The 17,585-nt window shown below is 37.5% G+C and overlaps 1 protein-coding gene across 6 annotated transcripts in view; it reads left to right on the top strand.

Annotated features, from left to right (window-relative positions):
• KCNH7 (potassium voltage-gated channel subfamily H member 7) overlaps positions 1-17,585 on the top strand; it is a 448,856-nt gene that overhangs the window by 415,955 nt on the left and 15,316 nt on the right. For all 6 annotated transcript variants that reach the window (XM_084799417.1, XM_084799415.1, XM_084799416.1 and 3 more), the window contains 3 exons: positions 37-118; positions 10,965-11,228; positions 16,157-16,325. In XM_084799417.1, the coding sequence (XP_084655543.1) occupies positions 37-118; positions 10,965-11,228; positions 16,157-16,325 (515 nt within the window). The remainder of the gene's footprint in view (positions 1-36; positions 119-10,964; positions 11,229-16,156; positions 16,326-17,585) is intronic.

Below are 17,585 nucleotides of genomic sequence, written 5' to 3'. Positions count from 1 at the left end.
TGAGTTCCATTGACAAAAGCTGATCTTTTGCTACAGTCCCAATCTATAAATGATTCTGACGGGGACACCTGTAAACTGCGAAGAAGGAGATTGTCGTTTGAAAGTGAAGGTGAAAAAGGTAATTTGTTCATTCCATGTGTAAAGTTTATTCTACAGCACATGGTGACTAGCTCTTTCTGCTTAAATACTCATTAAAGTTCTGATTTCAATAATAATTTAATTCATTTGGTAAGAAGAATCACTTTTGTTCCCAAACTGTTCTGGTTTGGGGTTAATATCTTTAAATTGCATCATTCAATGCATCCATGTCTTCAAGGGCAGTACCAATAGAAAAATAGGGTAAATTGGTTGAAAAATGAAATCAAGTTAATAATCGATGATAGCCATGACTCAGGGTTTGGAGGGGAGTGTTTTTGGAATGAGGATTTTCCAGTTCAGGTCAGGAGTTCAACCTCCTCCCCAGCACTGCAGGGATCTAGAATGTTGATGAAGGCACAAAATGGAACTCATCTTCCTAGGGAGAGAGATGACTCCACCCTCAGTCCAGAAGAGAACGCACCTTCTAGTAAGATCCTAGACACCGATACTCAAAAGTGTGTTGAGTAGCCAAAGCAAAGGTTTGATGAAGAAACTTGCGCTTTGCCTGCTGCTATCACAAACACGCTAGCCTTTTCTTATTTGGTTTCCCAGTGACACCTGACACTTTGTGTCCATTGTTACTGCTGAATACCCCACTTGGTCCATGACTTGCCACTCTATTTTCCTTCTACCTTCACAAATTCTCTGAAGATTATTTCATATCATATTTTCATCTGTCTTAGTTTTTATTACTTAGAGTTTGTTTTGTTGTCTGTGAGTTTGTGTGTTTGGTACACTTGTATTTTCACATGCTGTGGAGGTGCATGTGCACCTATGTACACATGTGTGTGTAGAAGCCATAAACCTACCTCAAGTGTCATCCTCAGGAGTCTTTCCCTCTTCCTTTGAGATGGAGGGAGCCTCACTAGCCTGGGTCTAATAACTAAAATGCACAGGCTGGCCAATAAACTTCTGTAACCCTCTGCCTCCTATTGCTGGAATACATGTACATGCCATAATCTCAACATTTGTATGTGGGTTATAGAGATTAAACTCGTGTCGTCATGCTTATGAGAAAAGTCCTTTGTAGACATAGCTCTCTACTCAGACCCCAGGGTTTCTTAAGGTATCTTCTGACTTCCTGTCTTTATATGTAATGTGCTCTTTCTGATTAATATCATGCATGCCTCTCATTTTATCATGGCCTCATTTTAGAGGTTACACATTTGCAGCTTATACCACAAACAAAATGAGTTTCAATACTGTGAATCTAACTTTTATTAAAGTATCTACTTAAGTTCTCAAAGGCATCTCCTGATGTTTCCTTGAAATTCAGTTCCCTTTTTAGGCCCATTGCCCTGAAAATGTTCACACCATCCAAATCAGTTCCACAAGCAGGTGTATGGTCTTAAATTCTCAAACTATGCAGAATCTCTAGTGTTGGTAAGGCTCGTTACTGCCATCTCCAGCATCTCTACCTTCAAAACTAGGTATCCGTCAGTTCATTTATCTCCATCTGCGCAGACATAATCCTGACCCCACATATCACCACCTGCCCCTTACAACACCAAACTAGATTTCAACTAACTCACCTTCCCACATAAAATTCACCCTATGTTTTGTCTATTCTGCATGTTGCACCACTGATGACATTTCTTTCCTAAATCCAATTATATTTGTGTCACCCATAAATCTAAATTCCTCTAAAGACTTCCCATTCTGTATATTCATTTGTTGTTGTCATTAGTTTGGGTCTTTAAGGTTTACTTTGAGAGAGAGTTTCACACATGAGTACTATATTTACATTTCCACCCCTCCCCCTTTCCACTCCAACTTTTCCCATGTCCCTACTTCTCCTCAACTTTATGACTTCTTTATTATTGTTATATATAGACATAGATAAAATATAGATATATGTACAGATATAGATGATAGATAGATAGATAGATAGATAGATAGATAGATAGATGATCATAGCTAGATAGATGATAGATAAATAGGTAGGTAGATAGATAGAGAGATAGAGAGATAGATAAATAGATAGATAGATAGATAGACAGATAGATAGATGAATGATGACAGACAATCTACTGAGTCCACTTACTGTGATGGTATGTAAATGTGCTTAGAACTGACTACTTCGTATTAGATAATCTATCATGGGTTCATCCCTGAAGAAACACATTCTCCTAGTGTGTGTATTGTTCATAGAGTTGGCTTCTACCTACTTCTTTGAGTCTTTTATTTCATATTATCATCCCCATAACTAGTCCATCAGCTCCTTGACTTTGCTCCTTAGTTCATCTTCTCTGAAGCTTTTATTTCCATCGTAGTTATTCAAAATACTACCGATTCCTCAGTGTTGTCTAGCTGTGAATTGTAAACTTCATAAGAATGGGATATACTGGTTCTCGGTAACTCTAACACTTGCCTAAATACAACATTATCTATTGAAATTATTAATTAGGCAGGCAGAGATACATGTTCCTAACCCTAGTATTCAGGGGGCTGAGGCAAGAGGATTGCAGTTGTCAGAGCAGATTAAGCCACTGGAAGGAGGAGGAGGAAGAGGAGCACAAGTGAAATAGTATTATAGAACCTTTTCTTCCTCCTTTTTAAGTCTTTGGATTTTGAGTTCTCTTCTTAATCCTATTCCCTTGGGAATATCATTTACTAGTTTGATCCCATTTTTAGTAAATTAAACTCTTCTGTCTTTATATGTATTGCATCTGTGTTCTTGCATGCGTTATTGATTTAAACAGAATTTTCATCCTTTTTCTGAAACATACAAAGCCTCACAAACACAAGTACACATTCACAACCACAATCAGGCCAAACTATTTTTCACTCTCTAAATTATGATTTGTGATATATTTAACATGAGCATTTTCTTGATCATTTTAAATGGACAAGGATTTTCTTATGAATTCCCAAGGTATGTTCCTCTTGTGATATTGTCAAAGTCTGCACTGTGCTTAGGTTATTTGCATAAGTGTCTTATTTCTCTACCAAACTCTAGATGCCTTCAGCAAAAACAATAACAAAACCCGTCTGATAAATACTGGTTGTCTTGGATCAATAGTTGAGTCATTTAACCAACTGCATAAACCTATTCATAAATAGGCATATTTTTTCCTACAATGACCTACTTCATTCCCTCGGTGGCTTTTTCTAAAACAGCACCACTGATGTCAAGCTGTTTTTCTGAAGATTTAATCTAAATCCCTCATCCTGGTGTTAATCTCTTGGCTTTATCTCACTGGAAATGAAGACCAGCCTGGTGATGTAGCCTATATACTATTGTTCCCCGTAGGGTTGAAGATTTATTAAATCCACTTTCAATCTTGTTCAGTTTCCCCATTCTCAAGGCAAATAATCTCACATTTTTATCTTCTGATAAGGCCCTGAAATCACATCACAATTCACACAAGTGTTCATGCACCCCAGCATTTCTATTGACGTTGAAATCATTCCCATTAATCACAGCCTTAGTCTTTGAGATCTATTTTATATAAAGTACAGATAGCGAGAGATTTGCCTTCCTGTATCATTTTGAAGTTTCCAGGCATGCCAGTGTGTTAACATGAGTTGGACAATGAGAAATCAGAGCTGCAAACTCTTTTTCAAAGTCTTTAGGATTCCAGGCTGCTCCTGGCAAATGCAAATTTTGCTGAAAGCAATTTAGTCTCCATCACCCTAATCTTTAGGTGACCAATCATCCTACATTTTGTGACATAAAATTATCTTCTAGAAAACAAGGAGAGCAGTAGGGAGGGAGAGATAGAAGAGGTCAATGTACAAGAATAGAGAATTTCCAGAGGATACCATAACCGAAGAACCTAGGGCCGTGTAAGCTAAAAGGTTCCCAGAGAATGCACCAGTGATTTTAGTGTGAGCTTACTGACAAATCAACAGGACTTATATGATCAAGTATTTGGTGCTCTCCTCAACTCCTTCTATAGATGGGATATACAAAAGTAGACAGATAACTCAGCAATGTTGTGGACATAAGTCAATCACCCATTAATTTATAAAACAATCAATCACTGAGTATCTGGAGTGTGCTCAATGCTCTTAGCTATTTTACTTAAGTCATTTGTTTTAGTTTCAAAAAGCTTGTCTCCACTTATAAGAGAAAAATGTTCACTAATTAACAAAGAAACAAACACAGAAGTCTAAATTACAGCTAGTGTCTGCACTCCCTTTTATTGGTTAGCAGCAAAAACAAAGATATCTACTGGATTCTGCAGAACTTGGTTTTCCTGTTTTTGTAGAAAATCATGAGCAGGGGAAAAAAGATAATTTAGAAAGGGGGAGGGGGTTCTTTAATTGGTTCTACTGCTTAGAAACTGCTGATGTTGTGAAAACAACAACCAGTAGTGCCTGCTGATCCCGTGAATTTCCCAGAAAATGAACAGCTGGGGCTTTTTTCACTTAAAGCCCTGGTTACCTTGAGTCATTATCGATGGAGGAGATAACAAAAGGTGCGAGCCTCGGAAGACAGATCTGGCGTGGCTGAAACTGCTCATGTCCCCAGTCAGAAGCAGCAGGCGCACCTACCTTTGCTTCCACCTGTTCTTTATGGACATGTTTTCCTACTTCCTTTTCCAAAACTACAAAACAAAAAGATGCAGTGAATAACTAGCCTCAGTTAAGTTCCGTCTGAAAATTCTGTGGGATCAGAAAAAAAAATAAGCATTGGTAGCCAAATAGGAGTTCTCCCAGAATTCTAAACCTATTGTTTCTAAAGCAGAAGTAGGTGTACTGTCTTCATTTTGTGTACTTCATAATCAGCTCCCCGGGATCAGAGGACTCCAGCGTTGCTGCTGGCATGCCAGCATAACATCACCAATAACAAACTGCCAAAAACTAAATATGAAAAACAGTAAATAAATATGTAGACAACAGAAGAAAAAATGATGTTTAAAGAGACGCGCCTACAACAACCAAATGTGTGAAAATCACTGAAAGTTATACTTATCATTCCTGTCCAGTGGGCCTACTCGCTTCCGTGTTTTGTAATCCTGAAAGTAGGAGAGAGAGACTGATATTTTAAATTAAAATTTTATTGTTCCAGAAAACACTATCTAAGTGTCTTAAGAATTATTACAAGTTTTGGGCTGGAGAGATGGCTCAGTGGTTAAAGGCACTGACTCCTCTTCCTGAGGACCTGGGTTCAAATCCCCACACTCACATGGCGGCTCTCAATGGTCTGTAACTCCAAGATCTGGCACTCTCAAATAGACATATGTGCAGCTTAATCATCAATTCACATACAATAAACGTAAATCAATTTAAGAAAATAAAAAAAATTATTACAACTTTTATTTCCACTGATAGTTGTAAGTATTTTCATTTTATATGAATAATGATTTCATATTGTTAGCTGGAATCTAGTAAATGTTGAAAGTATTTCCCCAAATGATATAGCATCCATGAAAGCAACTAAAAGAGTAAATGCATATATTGTTAAGATTATTTTATGAGCAAGGTGGGGTATAAGTCTAAATTTTTTTAAAAATCAGTCCTTTAAATAAATTGACAAAATAATTTGATGTCTGGTTCTGGCTTATCTCTCTTAAAAATAAATGATTTCCAGTTGTAGTGATGCATGCATATAATCCCAGCACTTGGGAAGGAGAAGTAGCCTATAAGTTCTTCAAGGTAATTCTTTGGCTAAGTAGTGAGTTTGAGGCCAACCTGGCTATACCAGTCCCAATAAATAAATAACTAAATAATAAATAAATAAGCCCCTACCGAATTTTCTGCCAACCCACGTAAATTTTGTCTGCTGAGCCTGGAATCTGAGGACCTAAAATAATGGGGCAGACTATAGTCGAATGCTGGAGACATCTTACGTCAGTTTCAGTGTACTTTTATATAGCAATGGAACAAAGAAAACAATGATCCAAGGCAGGTTGTTTGAGTTCAGAAAAGCATGCAAATGAATGTCAGTAAGCACATTCTAACTATTAACAGAGCAGCCCTCTCCCAGAACTCTCCCAGGACAGGCCAACTCTAATACAACAGGCTGACACATATTACAGATTACATCTGAGAAAGCACAAAAGGAAGGCAGAAGGCCATATCCAGATTCAAGGCGCATGAAGGACAGTATCAGCACATCCTTTCACCAGACTGGCTTCTAAGTTATGTCCTGATATCCAACAAGAATTAATGAACATGTTTTATAAACTGGATGCGAACTTTCATCACTGGTGGCATGAATCATGTCCAAGAACAATCCAGGGAACAAAAACACAGGAAGTAAAAGCCCCTCTCTCTGCCTTTTGTCCTGGAGCCTCCCGTACAGTTCCCTAAGACACTGGTCACCACGCATCATTCTTCTGCCGTGTTTCAGCATGTACAATTAACAAATAGTTATATAACTTGTGTTACCCATTTTATGCATGGAATGCATGTACGTATGTATGTTTGTATGGATGTATGTAAAAACCTTTCTTTCTATTCAAGATCATTGGAAGCATGGTTGAAAAGCAAAAGCTGCTTACAACTGTAATACATAATACAATATTTGAATATTCAGGCACACACACATGCATGCACACACACATATTGGGAGCGACAGAGAAGTGATGTCCACAGTCAAGTTTTTCAGATTGACCATAACTTCTTTCCTCCATGTGGAAAGAAAGTTTAAGATCTTCTCCCAGCAGGTACTAAGCATGCTACACATTAACCGCCCATATCTTGCTTGATTATAGAGCTTTAGGACATAGTTGTCCTAAATAAAACTGTGCATCATTTTTTCTTTTAGTTTGTAAGATTTTCAATCTTGTATTTGTATGGAAACCTACTGGAGGGTTCCCTTCCTAACATCTGAAGCTGCAGAGGACCTAGGGCACTTGATGACAAGTGAGGAAATTTACACCTCTCCTGCCTCTAACTTCCCAATGAAATGTTTTCTTAAACTACCTGGCTGGAGACTACACAGATCATCTCCAAATTGTCACCAGCGGGAAACATAAAACCCAAATGCCTAGAAAACTCATTAAATGTCTCTCTTTGACCAAGAGCTATGTCTCCCTGTTGGGTCTGACTAATAAAAGTTGCAATTAATCTGGAAGGAAGAACTTGTAAAAGACAGAGGGAGTTTAAGTATTAATTCCCAGACTTTTTGACATGGAAACTATTTCTATTAGCATCTGTAAGACAGCTGGGTCAGCCACTCCATCAAAAAGTTGAATTCCATGGACTTGAATTCATTCTTTAGCTACAGAAATACCTACAGGGAAAGCCACATATGCAAATAATTATGCCCTGTGAGAGAAAAAGGAGGAAAATCAGTTTCAGTTCATAGAAATGGGAGGGAAAATCCCAAGATTTATAGTCATCTGATTCAGAAAGCAAGTTTGCTATTTAAACAAGCAGAAAAAAAAGTTTCTTTGTAAATTAATGTTAATGGGTGATTATGCTATCTCATTTCTAGAAAAGGGAAACCATATAATTTCTTCAGATCTGTTTCAGAATATAATCTCCATATCTGCACATGTGTCTGAAATACCTACACAGAATATGAGAAGAATGAAAGAAAACATTGCATGATACTGTTCAATGACTATCAGATAATTCAGCTTCTCTACAAAAGGGCAGAAATGGGACAGGCCATCAAAGTCTAGTACTTGAAGGCTGATAGCAATGCATTTCAACAGCTCAGTCACTTGAATTACACATGTCAGAATCCAGACTGAAATGACAGATTCCATTTTCAGTCTACAAGTAGATTGTCGTTTCCATTTCTGTTTTATATGCTAGAAAATGAAGCTTTAATTTAGCTAGCATTAACCAGGAAATCTTGTTTTGGGGAGGCCTCACCAAAGCAGCTGTCCACACAGACTACCCTAATGTAGTGGAACGCAGAAAAATTCAGGGTCATCAAACTTCTTCTATTTATGTCATTATTCATTTACCTGCACTTTTTGCTACAAGGACTTCTGTGATAAAAATACTGGGCCAAGTTGAAGAGGAACAGGATTAATTGGCTTACAGCTTAGAGTCCATCACTGAGGCATGGAGAGATGGAAAAACAGTAAGGCTGGAACTCAGAGCAGGAACCTTAGCAGACACTGCTTGTTGTTCTGTTCTCCTTGGCTTGTTCAGCTTCCTCTCTTACAGAACCCAGAACTGCCTGACCAGGAGCACAACCACTCATGGTAGGCATGGTCCTCCTCCATCAATCATTAAAGCAGAAACTTCCCCATGGGCCAGTCTGAGGAAGACAATTTCTTAGCTGAGTTGTCCTTTTCCCAGATGACTCAAGTTTTTGTCAAGCTCACACACACACACACACACACACACACACACACACACACACACACACACACACAAAACAAAACAAAAACTAACTGGCACAAGAGGTCCAATGTATGTGAAATAATTGGTGTCTTTAGACTGTTGATCTATTTATTAGTAATTCTTTACTCACCACATTCTGTGTACCAGATTTTATCTTTTTTACATGTTTATTTGTTTTATTTTATGTGTACAATTGCTTGCTAGTATGCATATGTACCATGTGTGTGCCTTGCACCCACACTAAGAGGAGGAGGAGTCATATCCATATAGTTTGAGTTATAGATGGTTGTGAGATGCCATTTGAATGCCTGGAACCAAACCTGGGTCCTTTGAAAGAACAAAAAATACTCATAATTGCTGAGATATCTCTTCAAACCCCATGTATAGGGGTTTAAATTTTTATAGAGAATTACAAACCAAAATGTGACAAAGTAGACTATTTTACACTATGGTACATATGGACCATAGTCACCCGCACTTGGATGAAAAGCTCGTGGATTGATAGTGAGTTTAATTTCAATGTGGTTCCTGTTGGAAAAATCTCTTATGAGAGAGCGACAAAGAATGTTAATAGCAAGAAGATGAAAAGCTGGCATTGATATCAATTCCATTCTGTTCTGACTGTTAAATACAAAAGGGATTAGTCATGAGCTAGAAGCCCATATTGTGAAAATTTAAAACAGTAAAAACTTAGAGAAGCTAAGCTTTTATTCTCTTCTCAAACTTAATAAAACATGTTTGGTAACTTGTTTTTTGTGGTATGCTCAAAGGGGGGGGGGTGTGTTGCTGGCATTTTCAGAGGGGTCTGAGAGAGACAAGACAGAGAAAACAGTTGAAGTCTAGAATGTCAGAAGAGTTGTGTCAATAACAGTGGAGAAAAGAACCTTTGTATGTACTGATCTGAATATTTACAATTAGATTGGTGGTTGAGAGGCACCATGTAAATCCAGGGTAGCAGTCACTGCTATATTACACAGCCAGAGGCTCTGCAGTGTGCACAGCAATGAAGGAATCACTGAACAAGTGTCATATCGTTTTGGAATTTATTTTTTATTATAATTTATTCATATTACATCTTGATTGTTTACCCCACACTCTTATCTTCCACTCTTCCATTCTATACCTCTCCCATAGACCTGTGATGGCTGGGGCTCCTCCCCTACCATTTGACCACAGTCTATCAGGTCTCATCAGGGTAGTCTGCATCCTCTTCCTCTGTGTGCCCCACAAGGCCGCCCTGCCAAGGGGCAGTGATCAAATCGCAGGCAGCAGAGTTCATGTCAGAGGCAGTCTCTGTGTAGCCTTTGCTGGCCTGGACTAGCTTTGTAGATCAGGCTGACACTGAACTCACAGTGATCTGCCTGCCTCTGCCTCCTAAGTGATGAGATTGCAGGTGTGCACCACCATGCCTGGTTCCATCATCTATATCTTAAGAAAATGTATTTTCTTAATACATTAGGTTCTCTGTATTTGCTAGACTTCAACTGACAGACCTTATGTTCCCTTGAAACGAAGCTTATTTTTTTATATATATATACTGCACCTTGGGCTGCTTTTTGGCTTTTAATATTTTAAAATATAAGTTTTGTTTTTCTTTTAAAAAAGAGAGAGAGAGACAGAGAGACAAAGTATCTTGGGTTCATTTCATTGCCATATGGGAATTTTGAAAAGCAGTTGGAAGTTTCTCTGGAGTGGCCTTAAATCTGTTCATTTGGCCTTCTATAAATAACAAAATGAGCACACCCAGGCACAGAGTAGATGGGGACACTGTCTTTAAAATTTCTCCAGAAAATGATATACCTCTTGGAGCTCTGTTGGTTCATTATTAGGAGAAACCAGATGGAGAATTACACTCTCTCCCCAGGACACTAATAGAAACAAGTTCTGAGATTTGTTTCTGAGTTTTCCTTGCTGAAATATGTTCTCACACAACCTTCAGGGCTGAAATTATCCTGACATTTCTCTATGAAGCAGTCACTATGCATCAGTGGCCTTAATGTAATTAGGTAGAAACTTACCTCAATTACTGTATTTAAGCTTTATGTTCTTTGCAATGTGCTACACAACCGAACTCCCTGGAATGTCAAGGCCATTTCCTGAGCCAAGGTTGAAACTCAGCCTGCCAGACTTTACCGAAGTGGCTTCCAGCTTTGACCTTTACAATGTGTGAATGATTGTCACAGATGATAGGGCATAAAGGTTAAGAAGTAAATAACAAGCTGTATAGTGGTGATATTTTAGAATTAGGACACATTTTCCCTAGTCTCTCCATTTTCCTCAAGAGATTAATATGCCTGACTCTAAGACTAAGTAAGAGTTGTCTGTGTATCATTTAAATTTTTCATATCATTTCTTTTCAACATAAACTTACTCTTGCTTATCTCCCTTAAAATTTGAAATCAGTAATTTACTTTATGAACATAATCTACTAACCCTTGTTTTTGAAAGTCTCTACACAACTATGTTTTTTTTTCCATAGGTAAAGCATAGTTTACTTATAGCCATTTAGTGTAATGTGCACAGAGTCCCACATTTGGGTGTTTACTATGAAAATCACCTTTCTTTGATAGATTTTAGCAAAGACAGTAGTGCAAATGACGCTGATGACTCTACAGATACAATAAGGCGTTATCAGAGCTCCAAGAAGCACTTCGAAGAGAAGAAAAGCAGGTCATTGTCCTTCATCTCCTCCATCGATGATGAACAAAAGCCACTCTTCTTGGGTACAGTAGATTCTACCCCAAAAATGGTGAAAGAAACCAGACTCCACGGGGAAGAAACAACGCCCGCCTCAGGAAGAGTTCACACAGATACAAGGAGCCACTCCTGCAAAGGTAACCAAGCGTCAATGGACCTTTCTCATTGTTCAATGGGGAAAGGGTTGCTTTTTCGAAAACTAAGAACTGTGCCAGCCAGGGTTCTTCTAACCCTTTCAATTTATGAAAAATTTTTAAAGTCTTCAGACTTAAGATCATGCATAAAGTGTTTGCATACTTCTACAATATTGTTCCCCCAAAATTTTAGTTTGGAAGAGTTTTTGTGGGCAATCAGACTTACTGCAAGACTAAGCACAAGTCTGGGCTGTTGGTTGAAACCACTGGTTACAGGAGGATAGGCTCAGAGGCTATTTGCTGAGAGCTAACTAGTCAGGTATTTTGGTTGGTTGGTTTGGTTTTAGTTTTCCAAGACAGGGTTTCTCTGTATAGGCCTGGTGTTCCTAGAATTCGCTTTGTAGACCTGGCTGGGCCTGAAACTCCTATAGATCTGCCAGCTTCCAAGTGCTGGAGCTAAAGACGTGTACCACAACCACCCAGCAAAAAGTCTTATTTGTATACGAACCTTCTGTACCAATTTCTTAACTTCAGCCTAATAACTTTATAATAGGAAAGCTCCATCCAATTACAACATGCTGTAAATCAAACAGAATTTCATTTTACTGTGAATTATAAGGAAGAGAAATATCTGGAAATAAAATATAGTCTTGGGAACATTCTTGTGTCACATCTTCCCTGAAAGGAATAACCAAATGTTCAAGATTTGTTGTTGAAAATACACAGAGTATGCTTGATTTTTCGGATTTTATGATCAAAGAGTGAAAACAGGAACATTTTTAATATGATACTTGGAAGAGCAATCAATGCACCAGGTCTATAGATCTAGCCAGATATTTCTATTTAAGTGAATCTAGAGATGAGGGTCAGACTTCTTGGATTCTAAAAACAGCTCTGCCACCCTTAATAATTTTGGGCAAATGATTTGACCAACTTCAGGACCCATTTTATGCAGCTTTAAGATAGAAATATTGTCATGTAACCAACTGATTATGATTATGAAACAATATAATCTGTAAATAAATTTTCCTAGGATCAAATCTCAAGCTCTATTTAATATTTTCTACTAGGTTTTATTTTCCAACTCTTTACTTATATAATTTGAATGTGAAAATTTAACAGACATCACACAGAACTGGATAGATGGCTGAGTGGTTAAGAGCATTGTCTGTACTTGCAGGGGATCTGAGCTTGGTTCCCAGCCCCCACATCCATCTAGTGGCACACAAAAGCATGTAAATCAAGTTTCAAGGGATCCAATATCCTCTTCTGTCTTCTACATTCATGTGGTACACATAGAGACAAACCGCACACACATACTTACACGAAAATTATATATATATATATATTATTTATGTATTTATTTATTTTTTACAGACATCCAAAGAAAGCCAGGATGTTTTGCTTGGGAGGATAGAAAAATATGTCAGTGAGAAGGTAGATACCAGTTATGGCCTTCATTCCACAATAACATCCAACAACAAAGTGTAGTTTAGTACAAGAGAGTCAAGTTCCCAGCATTCCTTTCCCTATTACATCACATCAGCTTGTGTCATGCTTTCATGTGGAAATAAGCTAAGAATGTGTGCAAGTGTCCTCTAGACTACCTAAAACCTTGATGAAGTGCATGGAAATAGCATCTCATTCATCACATGGAAGAACAGAATATTAGATGTGATTATCAAATGTCCCGTTTTAGTTATTTATGAAACTGGATTCTGGGAAGTACTAAAAATAGAAACAAGTTGTATCCTGAAAGCCAAAGTTCTGAAGAACTGACTGAACAATATCTACTATGTGTAAAATAATTTTATGATTTTTATAAGAACATGTTTTCTTCTTGAATATTAGTCTTTCAAGTGACAAAGTCACTAAAGATATTTTTGAGATTTTATTTGACTTTATAATGATTTTTCCTGACAGTTAATTCAAATACCCTTCAATTTATAATTTTACTTCTTCCAACTTTTAACTAACTCTTCTCTGTGCCTAACAAATTATATTTGCAAATAATTTTAGCATCTCCAAATATCCATGTTTTCAAAAAATTTATAATGTAATCCACATTCAAGTCATGAATAATTATCTTGATAATGCATTGCTAAATATGCATGTGTATTAACAAATGGAATTGATGACATAAAGCTTCAGTCAAGATGACATGCACTTAACATGACTCAATATTATAATTAACCAATAAAGAATTTAAAAACTTGATTCACTACAAAGATTATTCGCTGGCAACTTTCAAAGTGCAATGTTGTGTAATAGTAACGAATATAACTTGTTAAGTGTAGCTATAACTACTGCAGGTTGACCTGCTGGATGCTGACAGCTTAATGTCATTACCAATAGTCAATTGTACTCCCTTGCATTATGGTACTTGTTTATTTAAGCAAAACTAAAAAAGAAAAAAATTAAGTTGACTCTGGCCTTCCTAATGCTGGAGTCAAATGTAGACTCTAGTGAAACTGTGAACCTGAAATGTGAAGGTTCACTCTCTGTTCATCCATTTGCAGAGATGTGTCTTGCAACTATAGCAACATTTTCCAAGGCAACCAGGAGCAGATACTGTCTGAGCTATTTTTAGAAAGTGTCTACAAGGATGCTCATTTGATTAAGATGACTAACCACGGTTTCCCACTTTGAACTTTTTATTTTTCATACCGCCATTTAACAAGTTAATCACATATCTCTAAATTTCAATCAAAAATTAAATTCCAAGCAAGAAAGCCTCAGATTCACAGTACACGTTTACTCGTTTCTGCTGAGATGACTCTTTTTTTTTTTTAAGCATCAAAGAAAAATACTGTCCTTAATAATTTATTGCATGTGATTCAGCAGTGTCATTTAAAAATCAATGTGCTGCATGATAGTACTGAGGGAGATGTTAAGCAGAGGCAGAAATTCAATGAGGTTTCATGGCACAAGCTCACGAGGACATCGCAGAGCCTTCAACACTATCAGTTCTCACTCTCTCTAAAGAAATGTTTCTACATAAACTGGATATTGGAAGACAAGAGAAAACGGCAGTTCCTGGCATCACCAAGTTCCCTGTGCATCTTCTACAGGTTGAGTTAGCATCACCAGCACAGAGCAGAAGTCTAATTTACTAAGATGCTGTGTTACGATTTTACCTTTTAAATTCGTTCAAATGTCTGTGAACAGCAAATCCTACTTTTCAGTGAAAATCTGCAGTTTCACTTTTGTGTTTACATTCCTGTCTGGTAAAAGGTGAAAATAAGCAAGACACTGTCACTGTAGAAAAACACCAAACACCAAGGTCCTGCAGGCTAACGATGCTGTAATGTGGAGCTCTCGCTAGATGCCTCAGGGAACTCTGAGGTCTGTTAGCCATTTCCACAAAACAAGGAACCTGGCCTTGGTTTTTCTCATGCTGTCTTTGGTTATGTTAATTTCTTCCTTATAGCCTCCCCTACTGAGATAGAAATAAAAAGTACATCATTAGAGACATTTTTGTGCATTTAATGATAAAAGATAGTGAGAGAAAATTCAAGGAAAAAGAATAGATTTTTTTGTTCATCTGCTTAGAAGGGGGGAGTACAATGCACTCCCTCCCCCGTGTGCTCTCAGAGAAACCATAGGAAAGGAAGTCTCACAGCTCTCTTCCCTATTTCTAGAATCATAGCTAATCCTGCCCAATTTAGCTACTTTCTGTCCAATTTTTTTAAATAGCTGAAGATGTAAATTCCATATCTTTATGTAATAACTTTCCTTGCCGTTTATCATACCTACTTGTCAAGACTTTCTTTTAAAATGTCTATCAAAACCAAATCACGCTCTACAACCCAAAGTTGCTCCCATGGGAAAGCAAAGATTCACTTGACGTACCTCCCTCCCATCAGTCCTCCCCTGAAGGAAAAAATGTGCTCTTTTTTTTTTTAATCTCTGAGATAACCTCCCAAATCCAGTTGAAATTTTTCACTGGTTTTATTTTCTTACCATTTAATCATTTAGTAGAAGAAAGTGGGTTCAGAGCACTGAAAGTCTTGACAAAAGTGAGAAAGAAACTAATAGGCATTCACCTCTGGACACCAATAGCATGAAAATGGAGATTTTTGTAGAAGAAGCAGTAGTAGAAGAGGTTTATAAAATTAATCTTTATATGAAGAGTGATTGCAACGCTTCTGAGTTGAATTCTTCAAGGTCACATATGACCTTTGCCTTCAGTTCTTCCATGCTTAGCAGCATCTGAGACTTAACACCTGGCACATCAGAAAAGCATAATTGAATGCATAAGCAGTTTATTTTAAAGTACATAACATAAAAACGTTTTTAATAAAAGGCTCACAGGAAGAAAACTCTAGAAAGCCATGTAATTATATTAAATGTGGTACAAAAGGATACGTAAGGAAGTTGAAAGCATGGAACAGCAGCAGACCTTTAAGAATTCTCATCTCTGAAAGACTGGCTTCCTTGGCTCAACACTGTGCTGCACTGGCCTGCAAACACCCTGAAGACCCACACTCCCTGCTCAACCTTTAACCTGAGCCATAATATGTGAAAATTACCTTACGGATAGGGGGTTTGGGGTAAAGCATTGCAAACAAAACTTGCTATTCTCTCCCAAACTCAATAGTGTAATACCACAGCTGTCTGATCAATTTGAGTTTGTTCATCATGATGTTGTTCATCACTAACAAAAAGATGAAAAACACCATAAGCAAGTCTCAAGACTGTTTCTAGAATTTGAATCTTACTAAAGTAGATGGGGGAGGTAAGACAGACAGACAGGTTATGGCTAAGATTCTACTACGACTTGGAGATGGTGATTGTGATGGCCTTGAAACCCTTTGGTTCTCTCTGTCTTGGATTCTGCCTGGAGACCCTTCCAGTCTGCCTTGCAGGTGTCTTCGTATTGCCAAAGAGATTCCAAAGAAGCTGACACTCTGTCTTGCTCTTTCCCACAGACATCACTGATGCACACAGCTGGGAAAGAGAGCATGCCCGGGCTCAACCTGAAGAATGTAGTCCCTCAGGACTACAGAGAGCTGCCTGGGGGATCTCTGAGACTGAAAGCGACCTCACCTACGGAGAAGTAGAGCAAAGGTTAGACTTACTTCAAGAACAGCTTAACAGGTAAGTCAGTGGTCAAAGAAAATGAGGAATTTATATACACTAGTATATAAATAAAGACTATCAAGGAATGCTAAAGTTAGGATTCTCTTGCCATTTGAGCATTCTAATTTTGCTTACCATTCCATTTGTATATCATGTGAACCGGTTACCTTAAAAACTCCTTTATGCCATTAAAGTAATTTACATTTTATTAACCAAACACCTCCTTCTGTTAATCCTTGCAAACTATTTAATTATTGTTCTTGAATTAGTCCTATTCCATGACTTTTTTTAAACAACTGATTATTTACTCAGCTTTTCAAAAATGTTAATGTTTTTAAACCCTACAAATTAAAGATGAAAGACTCTTTACCCTTTTCCTTTTATCTAGATGATATAATATGAGGAATAATTTGGTTTTGGGAAAGAGGTAGCACTTTATTCAAGCCTCTATTGGTTCTTAAAAGGTGAATTGGTCAAAAACATCTAGAAGAGACAAGCAAGTCTCTGAAATCGGACCCTGATTGAGCTACACAGCAAGTTATAGACAACCCAAGGATGCAAGGATACATGACTCTCCTCAAAAAAAAAAAAAAAAGTTAGAAAAATAAAATCTGACAGCCACCCTGAGTGTGTTGGAAAATTTGTTTTATGCAAAGTTGCCTTTCAATTGCAACATAAAGCAAGACATATCAAAGGCCACAGCATATTTATTAAATGCAAATAAGCGAAGCATTTATATAACTCCTGATTGTTTTGTGGTTCTTCTTGCTATAGGTAGTTTATTGTATATATGTGTAATAATGTGAATATATGAAAAAGAAAATAATAAATTTAAAGAATAATGTTATATGAACATATGAAAAAAATATTAAATATTAAAATAAAAAAGAGGCAGAAGTGCATAATTAATAAATTTCCTGCAAGTCTGATGAGAAGGCATGCTACCTGAAACCCCATGAGGCAACTCTCTTCTCTCTGCCACACCAGTCTTCCCTGTCTGTATTGTGGACACAAGAACCATAGTTGAGGTTTCTCTAGATAGACCCGCAGTCACAAACTCAACTTCCATATAAATGCCACCTGCTGGCTCTGTCCCAGAGATGAAAGGCCTGGAGCATCATGCCATAGCTGTTGTTCTTCAGTTACCTCTTCCATAGTCAAAGGATTTACTAGGCATTTACGAACAAAGCATATGAAGAGCCGAAATAAATCAGGTGTAATTAAAAGTTGGCTTAATTAGGGGGAGAAACTGTCAGCTCAGAGCTCCCAGCATAGCAA

This window comes from Acomys minous (assembly GCF_964271855.1).
Source record: "Acomys minous genome assembly, chromosome: 10".
Classification (NCBI taxonomy): domain Eukaryota; kingdom Metazoa; phylum Chordata; class Mammalia; order Rodentia; family Muridae; genus Acomys; species Acomys minous.
Note: the sequence above shows the minus strand (reverse complement) of the source record. Positions and strands in the feature narration are given on the sequence as shown.